The 14,511-nt window shown below is 38.8% G+C and overlaps 1 protein-coding gene across 1 annotated transcript; it reads left to right on the forward strand.

Moving 5' to 3' along the window:
• The first annotated feature begins 2,427 nt into the window (after positions 1 to 2,427).
• On the forward strand, positions 2,428 to 7,264 carry cd74a (CD74 molecule, major histocompatibility complex, class II invariant chain a). Its single transcript, XM_063492491.1, has 9 exons — positions 2,428 to 2,631; positions 4,319 to 4,488; positions 4,953 to 5,047; positions 5,185 to 5,241; positions 5,330 to 5,413; positions 5,520 to 5,598; positions 5,944 to 6,144; positions 6,242 to 6,304; positions 6,419 to 7,264. The coding sequence occupies exons 1-9, from the start codon at positions 2,543 to 2,545 to the stop codon at positions 6,433 to 6,435; spliced, it is 855 nt and encodes a 284-aa protein (XP_063348561.1). The 5' UTR covers positions 2,428 to 2,542; the 3' UTR covers positions 6,436 to 7,264.
• The last annotated feature ends 7,247 nt before the right edge of the window (positions 7,265 to 14,511 follow it).

Consider the following 14,511-nt stretch of genomic DNA (forward strand, 5'->3'; position numbering starts at 1 on the left):
GGTAGGTAGAATGAGAAAATTAGTTGGGGACAGAAAATTGGGGTGGGTGGGGCATGGATCTACAGCAGTGGGTCAGTTGCCCCCCTTTGCCTCCCTGTAGATCCACTCCTGAGATTAGAAGAAGAGCCTAGTGTCAAAATGCTCACAGAGTCTTGTGAAAAGGGAAGTTTCTTCCAGGGTTGGATGCAGTCCTGTGAAGTCTGTCGATAGGAATTAAGGAGTGTAAGTAGCTTTGTGTTGCTGCTAGCTAAAAGCTAATTGCTTGAAAAAAGTCTGATCACCTCTAGAACAGCAGTTTTGGTGGTTTGATGGTTTTATAGCATTCATTTGTGTCTTGTAACACAATACTACAAATTTCCCAGGTGTGAAAGTCCCGTCAAAGACACCCTAAAGGTCAATCAGTGCAATGCTCAGAAAGGGCACACAACAAAAGGCCAACAGCTACATGTCAAACTCTTCAGGCCTCTGTTAGCATGTTAAATGTTCATGACGGTATAATTAGAAAAAGACTGAACAAGTATGGCTTGTTTAAGGTTTTGCCAGCCGAAAGCCTCTTCTCTCTAAAATGAACATGTCACCACAGCTTAAGTTTGGAAAGTTGAACAAACCACAAGATTTTTTTGAACAGTCTTGTCTGTCTAAAGGACAAAGTAGAGCTGTTTCACCACAATGCACAGAGTCACATTTGGCAAAAAGCAAACGCAGCATATTAGCACAAACACCTCATAGCAGCTGTCAAGCACAGTTGGCATGAGGATTTGGGTTTGGTTTGGAGCCACAGGACCTGGTCACCTACAGTTACTGAGTCAACCATAAACTCCTCTGTATACTGAAGTATTCTAGTCAAATGAGTGGCCATCTGTCCGGCAGCTAAAGCTCGGACATAACTAGGTCATGCAACATCGCAGTGATCCCAAGCACAGCAGCAAATCTACAACAGAATGGCAAAAAAGAAATGTCCCATTCAAAGTTCAGATCTCAATCTGATTGAATTGCTGGGGTGGGACCTCAAGAGAGCAGTGCATAAACTAACGCCTGCAAACATCAACGGACGGTTAGTGCTACCAAAGGTGGCTCAACATGTTAGCGAATACGGCCTGTACTCTGTACTTTCTTTTTTTCCATTACTATAAAAGGACACCTTTCAGATGCTGGTTTGTTTTAACTAGCCACCCACTTCCACTCTACTTCCACTCCACTAACTCTTTCTTAACCAAAATGTACTTCTGAAAGTTTTTTTTTTTTCCCCAGTGAATTATAAAGACTTGAGCATTAAATTGTGACACGAAGTGCATGCAGTTTTTAACAGAGTGTAAATGTGTTTTTCAGCCCTGAAAATATCATAATGGGTATAAGAAGCCTAAAAAGTTTTGGTTATAATTAGTTGGCTTAAAGGCCTCCTAATTTTGACCCAACCGAGGTCATGTGACTGTAAAAATGTTAACGTGTGGTAGTAAATTTTGCAGTCATAAATAAGTCCTTAAATATATTACAGTTAGGATGCGCAGGTGGGAGTTTGTTTGAACTATTATTTTAGGGGTAGCTGTAAATTGAAAGCATTCAACGTGATGATGACTATTATGCAGAGATTTCGAGAAGCTTCCCAGTCTCCTGGTTTGGATTGAAAAACAAACTGCATTTCTCTTTTTGTTTCAGTTTATGGAGACATGAAGCAGACAAACCAAATCCCTTGATAGCACATTCAGCATAAACTTTTATTAAGTAAAAACCTTTACTTACTTACATAAGTCTTTTACTCTAAAGTCCACCAGATTTACAAGTAATTCATATTTCTTCTTTTCGTTTCCTCATTGGGGAAAACACCTTAAAGTGTGCAAAGTCTCATCTTATTCCTAAAAGAGGCCAACATAAAAAATGGGCAAATGTACTCACCACATTTCCCTTAACATTGTTGTAACTGTAACATCTAAAACTTTGTTTTAAAAGAACACTGCATAATATTACGATTTGATTCATTGTTTCTTTATTCTTTAAGCTATAATAGTAATATCAGCCTTTATTTTTAATTATGGCAATATTATTATATTATTTTCAATTATATAACATGTATTTTATTTACTAATACAGCTATATAAATGTCATAATGTGCAGTATTTAGTAATGAAACCTAAAGTATGTATTTTCACTGATGTAGTAATTCAGTCATCTAATAAACTACTGTAGTATTACTACTAGCAGCATTATCTATATTTACAAATAATTAATGTTTACTTGCTAGAATTAGCAGAGGCAACTGAAAATACTATACTATCAAACAATAATGGTAAATTCTAGATCTTAAACCGTCGCTTATGTCGCTGCTGTCTGCCTCTGTCAACAAGTGATGCTATTAAATCAGCCAATCAGAGCTGGCGCTACTGATCCGTCCCACAACTTCTTGTTCTTTTTTTTTTTAATAGAGAGGCTTTCTGTGGAACCTGTCTGGTTTTCTTTTCCTCATTTTGTAGGCAATTTATGCTCTAGACGTGTTGTTCATTGTCCAGTTTGTTGCTTGAAGGAACGGAAAGAACTCCTAACACAGATGGCCCACTCTCCAGACGATGCACCCCTGGCCAGGGGAAGCCTGGCAGACAGTGAGGAGATCCTTCTTCCCCCTGCAGCACCAAGAGGGTGAGAAGAGTGTATTTTATCCATAGCAGCTGTTTGTGCTGTATCTTTTTTTTCAATAAAGTGCACCTTTTTAAATTGGCTCACACAGATAGAGCAGAATAAATAAAAAAAAAAAACAGAAGTTTTTCACCAAAGGTTAGTTGCTTACATGCAGCAGTATCACATTTCCTTTAATTTCATTTAGCAATAGCAAAGATACATTTTATGACATTTAACTTTGAAGGTAGGCCCATCTGTTTCAGATTTGCACTTATTCCTTTTTAGTTAAAAGAGCAGTAAATTATTTCGTTTTTATCTTTTATAATTATATATTATTATATATTATAATATTATTTATGTATGTATTCATGTTTACAACATATAATGCATTTAAAACATTTCGTTTTACTTCTTAATTTCACTGAACCGCACTTCCCCTTTCAGCCAGGACAAGTGTCTGCCTAGTAACTGGTGACGCAGCAGTTGTTATTGGCTAATAGAAAAAAGAAAATGCCTTTTTTGGAACAATTCAAGTTAGAAATAAATACAGTCTACAAGAATTACAACTTAATAATCGCAGATTAGAATCTGATTTATGAATAAACGTTTTGTGTGGACTGTTGCTTGGAAATAATAGCTAAACAAACTTTATATTTTCCTTTACGACACAGATTATATTGGCGGTATACATGAATTTATGATAAAAAATAAATAAATAAATTGCATCGAACAGACTAATGTCACAATTTAAAAAGCGGATATGTAAACATATGACTTTCTGACTTTCACTTTTAATGTTTTCCAGCAATAATGAAAAAGTAAAATTGTCCTTATACGTTTGTATTTGAGAAAAATCATTTTACACCTATCTACCTTTGTTTACTTTGCAAGATTAACTTGAATCATAGTTGAATATGACTTCCTGCTAAAGCCAGAAGAATGTATCTGCCTAGTAACTAGTGATACTCACATTCTATTGGCTGAATTAAAAGAAGGCGCAGTAATTAGATCTGAGTCTCTCTCACTCTTTTTTATCTAATCTAACATTTTTTTTTAAATTATATATTTTCCAGATTTGCTGCTCTTTACATGACGGAAAATAATTGTTTGTTTATGGTTTACTGATTTGATTCCCAGACAGCTGGATCACAGCTGTGTGTTATATCTCTCCTCCGCAACATATCCTACCCATTTTCAACTCCTGCCCCCCACACTGAAAAACCAAACAAATATCTTTAAAGATTCAAATTAAAAAAAGGAACAAAAGAAAAATAAATCTTGAAGAAAATTCAAAGGCAAACAAAGGAGAGACAAAGGCCAATCCCCCCCTCCCCTCTTTGTTTTTCACAGATTTGTCACTCCCTTTACATCACGTAATGTGCAGTAAATTAACATTCTACACACTAATCATGATCATTTTTCATCATCTACAGGTTTGACTAAAGGAAACTGTGAATTTCCTTTTTTTTTGTTATTGTATTTTTGTGTGTGCGCAGTGGACTGTCCAAAATCCAAATGACTCACCCAGGCCTTAAAAATGTCACACACTGCACTTATAGAAATCCCCTCACGTCACTTTCATACCAAGAAATTTTTTATTGGAATCCCACGTTTTGTTTTACCGTTTTTTATGTCCTTCATTTCTTCCCCCCAACCTCCTGATTTACCTCCAACCTTTTAGTGACACATACTTTTCTATTTCTCACAGAGGCTCCAACAGTCGTGCCTTGAAAATTGCGGGTCTGACAACCTTGGCCTGCCTGCTGGTGGCCAGCCAGGTCTTCACTGCCTACACGGTGTTTAGCCAAAAGCAGCAGATCCACACTCTACAGAAGAACTCGGACAGAATGAACAAACAGCTGACCCGCTCATCTCACGGTAAAGTCGAGCACTAAAACCTTAATGGCCACACAGAGTCCTAAGGGGATGTGTCATTTTGAGTGATAGTTTTAATTAGACAGGCGTAGGAGGGCTGGAGCGCTCAGGAGGGAAGTGAGAGTTTACTTTACAGAAGCTGGGTTTGAAGGTGGACAGAGAAATGAAAAGTTTATGGTGACTCATGGGGAGAAAAGGTTAACTGTGTGATATTTTTATGTTAATAGCATTAAGACAAGATTTCAAACAGAGGCGTCTCGAGAGATACTGTTAAACAAAGAAACAAAAACACATTCCTTTTTTAATTCTCTATTTATTATGTAGTCCAACTTTTCAATTTGTTTCTGCTGAGCATTAATAATTTAGACATAAAAAGAGCTACTTTTTCTTGTACTTGCATTTATTTAAGGTTTTTGTTGTTGTCACTGATTTTGTTTCTTCTTTTTAAAATTTGATTTTTTTTTCAGCTGTGGCTCCAGTGAGGATGGCCATGCCCATGAACAGCCTGCCCCTCCTCATGGACTTCACCGAGGACTCCACAGCACCCAAGACACCCTTGACTGTACGTGCACACCATCTTCTGGGAAAAAGTTCATATTTGCATGCAGCTGGGATTCATTTAAGGCTTCAAATTAATTGCTAATGCTTGGATTTAAAAGTTGAATAATTAATTTCAACTTGAATGCTCCCTTCCTCCAGAAACTGCAGGACACTGCCATTGTCAGTGTGGAGAAACAGCTGATGGACCTCATGCAGGTAGGTTGTAAACACTGTCTAGCCTCACATTCCTTACCAGCATGTTGATATGTTGCTGATGGTAAGCTCTCGAACGTGCTCTGAACAGGACTCCGAGCTGCCTCAGTTCAACGAGACCTTCCTGGCCAACCTGCAAACCCTGAAGCAGCAGATGAACGATAGCGAGTGGAAGGTGAATTGTCGCACACAGTGATCACATTGCTAACGTAGCTAAAATAGAAATTAAAAATGGCTACGGTCCTTTTAGCCATGCTTATCTAACACTTTCTGTATTGTAGAGCTTTGAGACCTGGATGCGCTACTGGCTTATCTTCAAGATGGCCCAGCAGCAGCCTGCAACCCCCACACCTCAGTCAGGTTAGCTCAACTTTTCTTTCCTTCATTTTTAAGTGTTTTATTACCCAAATAGTTGCTATAACAGCAAATACAGATTTTCCTGTTTTACTAGTATGCACTAGTTTGGCATTTAAGTCATTTTTTTAGAGATTTATATTTAAAAAAAGAAAAAAATACAAAATGTTGAAAAATTATTGGATGTTGTTCATGCGTGTTTCATGTTTGTTAGCTGTGCTAAGCTATCTCAGATCTGTATTCCCATTAAACTCTCAACAAAATGTCTTTTTTTACAGTCTTTATTAACAACTTTTTAATTTTTAACTGGTAAATAAAACCAAAATGAATGTCTGAATATTCTCCGCTCAGCCACTACCATCAAGACCAAATGCCAGGTGGAGGCAGCACCCGGACCCAGCAAGATTGGTTCATACAAGCCCCAGTGTGACGAGCAGGGCCGCTACAAGCCAATGCAGTGCTGGCACGCCACCGGCTACTGCTGGTGTGTGGATAGCGAGGGCCATCCCATCGAGGGAACCACCATGCGTGGCCGTCCCGACTGCCAGAGAGGTAGAGGGCACGGATTAAAGGATCTTTTCTTACTTGTGTAGTTTTGGTGAGGCTGTTGTGAATGACACCAGATGTTTTTTTTTCCTGTTAACTTTAGCTGCATTTCCTCGTCGCATGATGGTTGCACCCAGGCTGATGCAGAAGACATACGACATGGATGGTGAGCGCTTCAGATTAGTTTCTTTGTTTTTGATGATTTTTCATTTGTGAGATTTTTCACTGGCATCATCATCATGATCACTTTGTTGTTTGCTGTTTTCATCTCTTTTTCCAGATGAAAAACAAAAGTGAAGCAAATCTTGAAGAAAGATTTCATTCAGCAATCTCTGCAAATGACAGACTTCATGCCGCACTTCAATTATTAACGCTTCTATCCCTGATGAGCTCGTTTTGCGTGGAATCTTGTGATTTTAACCATTTTTTGTGGCTGCTTGAAATCGGATCAATAGAGGCCTGTTACACCTTAGTGCATTTAATTTTGAAAAAAAAATTGCCTTTACGTCAGATTTGTTTTGGGGTCTATTTGTATAATCTACAATAAGTACATTAAACTATGTGAGTGTTTAATATGTTTGGTTCTGATGAATGCTTAAAGGGTCGGTTTACCCGCATCTGCTTCTCTTAAAAACAATGCAGGAAAATGGAAGCTTGGTTGTGATGCTCTGAACATTGAAAAATTGCATTTATTAATGTAAAACAGCCTAATTTCTTCCCGTGCTGGTCTGATAATCCAAACCTCACAGAGGGCAGTTTAAATAGGTTCTCTTACTTTGCTAGAAAGTAGTGTCAGGAAAAAAAACAAAGCAACTGGGAACAATCTGGAAAGAGATGTTGCTATTTTACATATAAATGAATGAATAATTTGCATTTCCAACTAGAAATCTAGCTAGTATAAATCTACATACCATAAATACATACCATACACTGTGGGTGAACCTATCCTTCACAGGATGTGAATATGATAAAGTTACTCTTTTATGACATGTTTGTTTTAATAAGGTTGATGAATAAAGTTTTCCTATTAACACCGCTTGCATTACATCTTTCACATTATCTACAGTTAAGAGAAATCATTGCTTAAGCTGTAATCAAAATAAGGTCTGAATAAACTTTAACCTGATTAGATGCAGTGACGCTGCTCACTCAGTCCTGGATTTTGTGGCATTTTTTAAAAATTAGACACTTTGACACTCAATACATTTCCCGTTAAAGAACCTGAAATGTGCATGAGTGCACCGACTCATCCTTTTAGTTCTTTTAGAAATTTAGTTCTCTCACATTTTCTAAAAAAAAAAGAGTGCCCCTATCTTTTTTTAAGCACCACTCTTACTATCAGTCATCAAATTAACATGATCTAACAGGCAAAGGTGAAAACCACGGTGCTCTCTTCTGTCCCTTCTGTTTTCACAGTTACCCATGATCATGTTAGGAGTGCAAATTTGCCCACTTGAGGCTCGCATATCTGGGACGACGGGTGCAAAAGTGTGAGTTTATCTTGTTCTTCATTAGTGGTAAAGATGTACAAAACATTAGGTTTTTTCTCAGTGAGTCCTCTTTAAAAAAAAAAAAAAAGATGTGAAGAAAAGGATGAGGAAAAAACATCTGTGGTGGAAATTACTGATGTCAGCTGAGGATTAAGCCAGTTGCACATACCTGCTCCAACTTGGTGGACAGCTCACACAAAAAATACTCATCCATGTCTAAACTGGTTGGACATGAAAACACATAAGATCCACGTTTAGCTACAGATTTGTTTTCCCATATCCACCCATCCACTTTCTTAACCCCTGGCTGGAGCCTGTCCCAGCTGGCATGCAGTGAGACGCAGGATATACCCGGACAGGACGCCAGTCTATTACAGGGATATTCTTCTGGCAACCAAAAGGTCTCAAGCTGTAAAAAGTGGATGTTAAGAGTTTATAACTCTGCTTGTCTTCACTGTACGACAAGGAATCCCTTAAAAAATATGAATAAAAAACAAAAATGTGTACTTTAAACAATCATTTCAAACTGTCAAATAAAGCAAACACGTATTATAATGAAATTTTATGTGAGGATTCTCTGAGATTAAAGTTTCTCCTAGTTCCAGTTCCTTTTTTAATATTAACAGGAATTCTTTTCCTTTATTAAAACATTTTTGTTGTATTTGAAGCCGTAAATTTAAACACTGAAACCATGACATATTATCTTCTCTGGATCTGACATTTTTTATCTTCTGCTGACTCACTGAGTCATCCATTTCATTTGAGGCTCATTACCACTTTAAGAGCAGCCACTTCAGTTTGCTTTTTAAGCAAGGATAAGACTTGCTTTAAGTTAAGTCGTGAAACCCACAAAGTGTATTTATTACCAGGCTTTTCAGCTTTACGCGAACTGGAGCAGAATGATATTCTTTATGCCAGCAGTAGCCCCATTAGTGGGATGCCATCATCTTCCTGGATAACACAGACAAGTGTGTAGTGGAGGACTTGCCTGAGAACTTGTATGCAACACACCAGCAGCCCAGCGGGAGACTCTGATAATGAATTTGTGTCTTGAAGCATGTGAAGCCGAGCAGCGGGATGCAACATCACACTTGATTTTTGACACTATTTATTTTTGCCCACATTTACAGCATCCATCTTTGTTGGGTTCTGCTTTCAACTTTTATATAGGGTCTAATTAGTGGTTTCATAATAATAATAATCTATAACAAAAAGTTTCAGGGCTGTGAGTTTGTGGATCTTTTTTGCTCTCCCAATTGATTCTTAAATTATTAAGTGAATGTTTTTGGGAGGAAGCCAGAATACCTGGAAGAAACCCTCACAGGCACGGGGAAACTCCACAGTAAGGCCCCAGATGGAGTCCAGACCAGGAGCCTTCTTGCTATGAGGCAACAGTGCTAACCACAATACCAGTATTCCACCCAGTGTGCTCAATGTCTTGTCTTTTGTATTATATAAGAGAAACCACCAATGGTGAAGCTGTCCTTCTGGAGCACACACAGAGCAATATAAGTGAACATAAAAAAATAAAATAAAATAAAATATATATATATCTATATATATATATACATTCATTTTTAAAAGGAAAAGTTTAGAAATATTAATGTTATTGAGCTCATTGGTCACAAAAATATCTCAGCTTTCCCAGTTAGGATACTATATACATACATACATACATATCTATCTATCTATCTATCTATCTATCTATCTATCTATCTATCTATCTATCTATCTATCTATCTATCTATCTATCTATCTATCTATCTATCTATCTATATATGGCCAATTTTTAAAATAAATAATGGCTATTTAATGGTTAATAATTAATCTTATGTTGCTTACAAGGTTAAGTCAGTAAAACACAAACAGCATGTTATTGCCATTAATTATTAACCATGGTATAACCATTGTATAGCCATTATTTAACTTACAACCCTTGTATAAAGTGTGCCTTTTCATCAAAAGGGCAATAGAGGAAAAATGAGTTTTTAATTACACTGTCACAACTGTTGTATTTCTCTAGTGTGTACAAACTGTATATGCAATCATGGAACAAGTCTTCATAAATCCTATTTTATTTTTCCCTGCTTAAAAAGATAGTGCTGCTCATCAGTGACTCCATTTCTGAACGCTCTGTCCGTCTTGGTAACAGAACCCTGCTCACTTTCACCAGTGAAAGTAGCCTCTGGATCATTAATAATTCATCCATCTGAAATGAAATCCAGGTGCGCCAGTGGCTGTCAGACGCAGGATGGCCACTGTTAACATGGATGCACCTGTGAGTATTCATATTCTACACAGTATATAAATAGCATCTTTTTAAAGCAGGGGTATATTTACATCAGAATAATGCAGAATTTAAAGGCACTCCTGTTGAAGTCTCTTTAAAAATCTCTGTCATTGATCTTTAATGTTTTAGGGAGCTGACCCAGTAAGAGTGGGAGTTGTACTTACAACAAAACCAGGTAAAGCTGAGACAGTGACAGTATACCTGTATATTTGCTATACTGTCACTGGAGAATGACTTTAACTTGATTTTGAATGCATAGAGAGGAAAGAATCTGTTGTTATTGATGAAGAAGGACATAGTGTTTACCACAAATCATCAAATAATGAGGTAAGTCATTTGACTTCACACACATGCTTCAGAAAGTATTTGTTAATTTGCTTTCAAGAAGATTGCTTACATTCTTTCAAACAGGCAGCCAAGGCCTTCTCTTTCGACCAAGTCGTGACTGTTGACAGCATAAAGGTACAACACAGCTCCTGACCTCTTATTTTAACCTTTTTCTGCTCCACTGCACATATTTTCACTACCTGATATTTTGGAAACTGAAAGACTTGAGTGTAAATCTGCAGAGTTTTCACCCTGAGCTCCTGCAGCCTCTCACTGAGTGCATGTCCAGTGGGCGTAACGCAGCACTGCTGATATGTGGAGCCTCCACAGAGACGACGAGAGATCTTATTGACAGCAGTGTCATCAGACAGGTGGAGCTCTAAACAAAACTGCATTTAATACTTGCAGATTTTATGTGTTTATATTTTCAATCATACCCTTGATTCACTTGTAGGTCATGGCTAACCTGTTCAGCTGTGTGGAGTCAAGAGTGAAAGGCGAGTTATTCATCTCTGTGTCATCCCTTCAGGTTTGTCCTTGTATTCAGTAGCAGAGCCCCAAGGGATAATAGATGCAATAAAACACATGATGACAGCTAATGTTTTTCAATGTCAGTTTTATCCAGACGGCAGTGCAGTGGATCTCTTGAGCCTCAACAGACAGACTCTACAACCTGTAACACATCCAGTCCTTGGAAGGTGTGTCACAATTGTGCATTTTAATTATAAAAAAGACCTCATATAAAACATATACACACTGAAGCTATATTATATATGCTCATGCCCTCTTTTCTCTCTCAGTCTCATAGGAGGATTATGTGAGGTGTGTGTGCATTCAGCTGAAGAAGCTTATAATCTGTATGAAACATGCAGGGAAACACTGAAGGCGAACGCAGGCTCCATTTCCAGCCGGTAGGTCATATAAAGCACAACTTTTATGAACTCTAATCCATTTACAAAATCACTTTGGATGCATTCATTAAATTGATTAATTACAATAAATCCAAGTGCCTGAGCGATAAAAGATTTACTTCTGGCTTTTATGATTGAGTTGTTCTGCACGGTGTCAGTCAGCTTGCCCTTTTTTTCATAAATTTCCATATGAACTTGTCAAATGTTTATGCTGTGTTTCTCTCAGATGTAGCTCCCTGTTCATGGTGACTGTTGAGTGGAAACTCCATCCAGAGGAGGTGGAGTCAGATGTCTGCCGCAGCAGATTTCAGCTGTTCAGCCTGGCAGGAGGAGCCAGTAGGACTGACCTCAGAGGGTCAGTGACATAGCCAGTGAGATATCTATTACATGGGCAAGTGGGACTTGAAATGATCTACCACAAACTGATAAAGCATTATTCTGATTGTGGTCATTCAGGAGTTACATTATCTCATCTGAAAGGAGATGTGCTATATTTATTTATTTATTTATTTTTTACCTCTGGCTGTAGGCATAGATTATGGGAGATAAGTAGTATATATTGCTATTCTTGAACAAAATCCTCTTGTAGGAACAACTGCTTTTCTTGATGGATTCTTGTAGTTGAGGAATGTACCTCTTGTGACTTTCTGAGTAGGTGTTTTTGTAATAGCTAAAGAGTGATGTTGGGGCCAAATCTACACCAGTCAAAAGTGATTCTATATCTGTCCTATAAACAACTTTAGCCAAAGTGTATCATCTGCCCCCCGTCTCACACTATCCCTTGGATTGTAATCTTATCTAAGGCCTTCCTCTTTTCCTCCCATCTGGGAGCTCAATGTTCAACATCCTTTGTCCAATTTATGCAGAATCCCTCCTCTGCACATATTGAAACCCTCTCAGCCTTGCCTCATTAACTTTGTCTCCAAACCACTCAACCTGAGCTGTGCCTCTGATGTTCTCATTTCTAATCCTGTCCGTTCTGGTCACTTCTATTGAAAATCTGAGACTCTCCACCTCTGCTTCCTGTCTTTTTTATGTCAGTGCCAGCACCTCCAAACCATACATCACAGCAGGTCTCATTACCATCTTGTAAACCTTCCCTTTCACTTCTTTACCACCCCTGAACCTTGTCTCCGCTCACTCCACTTGTCTCTTCTTCACCTCTTTGGATGGTTGAAACCAAGTTTTTTTTTTTAAACTCATCCGCTTTCACCACCTCTACTCCTTACAGCTTCACCTTTCCACCAGTGTCCCTCTTATTCACACACATGTATTCTGTCTTGCTTCTACCCCTACCTCTTCCAGCGTGCTCTCTACTCTCACTAAAGACCACAATGTTGCCTACAAACAGCATAGTCCAAGGACACTCCTGCCTGATCTCATTTGTCAGCCTGTCCATCATCATTGCAAACGAAATGCTATATGACACTGATGTTATTTCACTCAGCAAACCAGCTTCATATCTTCATCTCTACAAGGAAACATATCCAAATCAACAGGGAGTGAATTTGACTCAGAGCCTACAGGTAGATGCTGGGGTGGGGGATGGCCTTTTGAAATATGTTCAGTAACAATGGAAGGAAGTAGCGACATAGCTTTTGGGGAAAGCAGTGTTCACAGGCAGGTAGTGAAAGAATGAGCAGGGAACTGACAGCTTATACCAGCATGATTAAAAGGGTGTTGGATATGTGAGGGGAGTATGCCAATGCGAGTGCCGCAGTACACTAGAGTGATTGCCTGAAGTATCTTGCAGCGTTCACCTCATTAGTAAAACCTGTACTTTTCTGGCTGCGATGAGTCAAAATGTCTGCAGTTATATGGTCCTGTTAATTAGGTCAGATCAACAGGGAGGACAGCATTTGCCTCTGAAATGTAATTTTTTGATATCAGTTCTCTTTATGAGTAGAAGCTTTATTCAAGCTAAAAATGATTAATCCTACATTTTATAGCATGGTTTCTTATGTCGGTGTGCTAGAGTATGAACACAACACAAACCGCCTTTTCAATCTCAGCAGGTCATTTGGAATTGGCTTTTAGCATGGCTGCTCTCTCCCTTAGAGGTAAGGTGCAGAGTTCAGTCATTTGGGAGGGGCTCAGAGTAGAGCCGCTGCTCCTCCACATCAAAGAGAGCTGGCTGAGGTTAGTCAGGTATCTGACTAAGAGGCTTCCTGGATGCCTCCCAGGTGAGATGTTTCAGGCATGTCCTACCAGGAGAAGGCCCTGGGGCAGATCCAGGACATGCCAGAGAGATGATGTCTCTCTGCTGGCTCAGTGTTCCTTCAGATAAGCTGGGGCTGGGGAGAGGGAGGTGTGGGCTTCTCTGCTAAGTCTTCTCCCCCTGCAACATGAAGATGGATGGATGGTGTACTTAGTTTTTCAGATACTTCCTTTGCATTTTGCCTTAGTTTTTTTGATAAAATAATAATATTAAGATGTAATTTGTCATGTGTTGTAATTCAGCTCAAGTTGTTTTTACCTCATTTTAAAAGACCTGTAAAGGCCTAGATATCTTTATGTATTGATTTTATACCCACATTAATTTCTGATATGATATTATATGCTATTACTATATTATATTATGTCCTGATATTTTAGAGACAGGGTGAAGAGCTCCAAGTAGAGCTGCTAATCCTTCATATCAAAAAGAGCCAGCTGAGGTTGTTTAGGTTTCTAACTAGGATCCCTTCTGAATGAGGTGTTTCAGGCATGTCCTACCAGGAGAAGACCCAGATCCAAGCCCATTATGTGTCACAGCTGGCTTGGGAATGTCTTGGCGTTCCCCTGAAGAAAGTGGAGGAAGTGGATGGGGAGAGGGAGGTCTGGGCATCTTTGGGACCTGAACCCAGATTAATGGCAAAAAATAACTGGATGGTTGGATAGCATTTGTATTGGACTCTGGTGATATTTGATATATATTTTCAGAGTGAACCCACTGCTGAAAGTCCTGGACCAAATCCCAAATCCTGCTGCTAATATCAGTGTGAGCCTCCTGCCTCATTTGCTTAATGATGCCTTAAAAGGAAATAGCAGGACAGTCCTCATTTACTGCATTAACCCTCAAGGTACTGAGCTAGACCACATCAACATACAAAGAAATAAATATGCATGTGTGATTTACAAAACAAAAATAACCCTCCTCCTTTCAGGTCTTCTAGATAATGAGACACCTTCTGCTTTAAATCTGGCCCAGAAAGTGAGAGGTTTTGCAACTAAGCCCACCACTGGTTGCTGGAGTCCAAGGGCAACTGAGCAAAAGATTCGTGACAGCATCACTGATCTAAGAAGCGTGATAATGTCACAGGGGGACAGTGAAGTTCACAGCATCTACGAGCTGGCCGAGCTCACGCAAAACCTG

This window comes from Pelmatolapia mariae, linkage group LG2 (assembly GCF_036321145.2).
Source record: "Pelmatolapia mariae isolate MD_Pm_ZW linkage group LG2, Pm_UMD_F_2, whole genome shotgun sequence".
Lineage (NCBI taxonomy): Eukaryota > Metazoa > Chordata > Actinopteri > Cichliformes > Cichlidae > Pelmatolapia > Pelmatolapia mariae.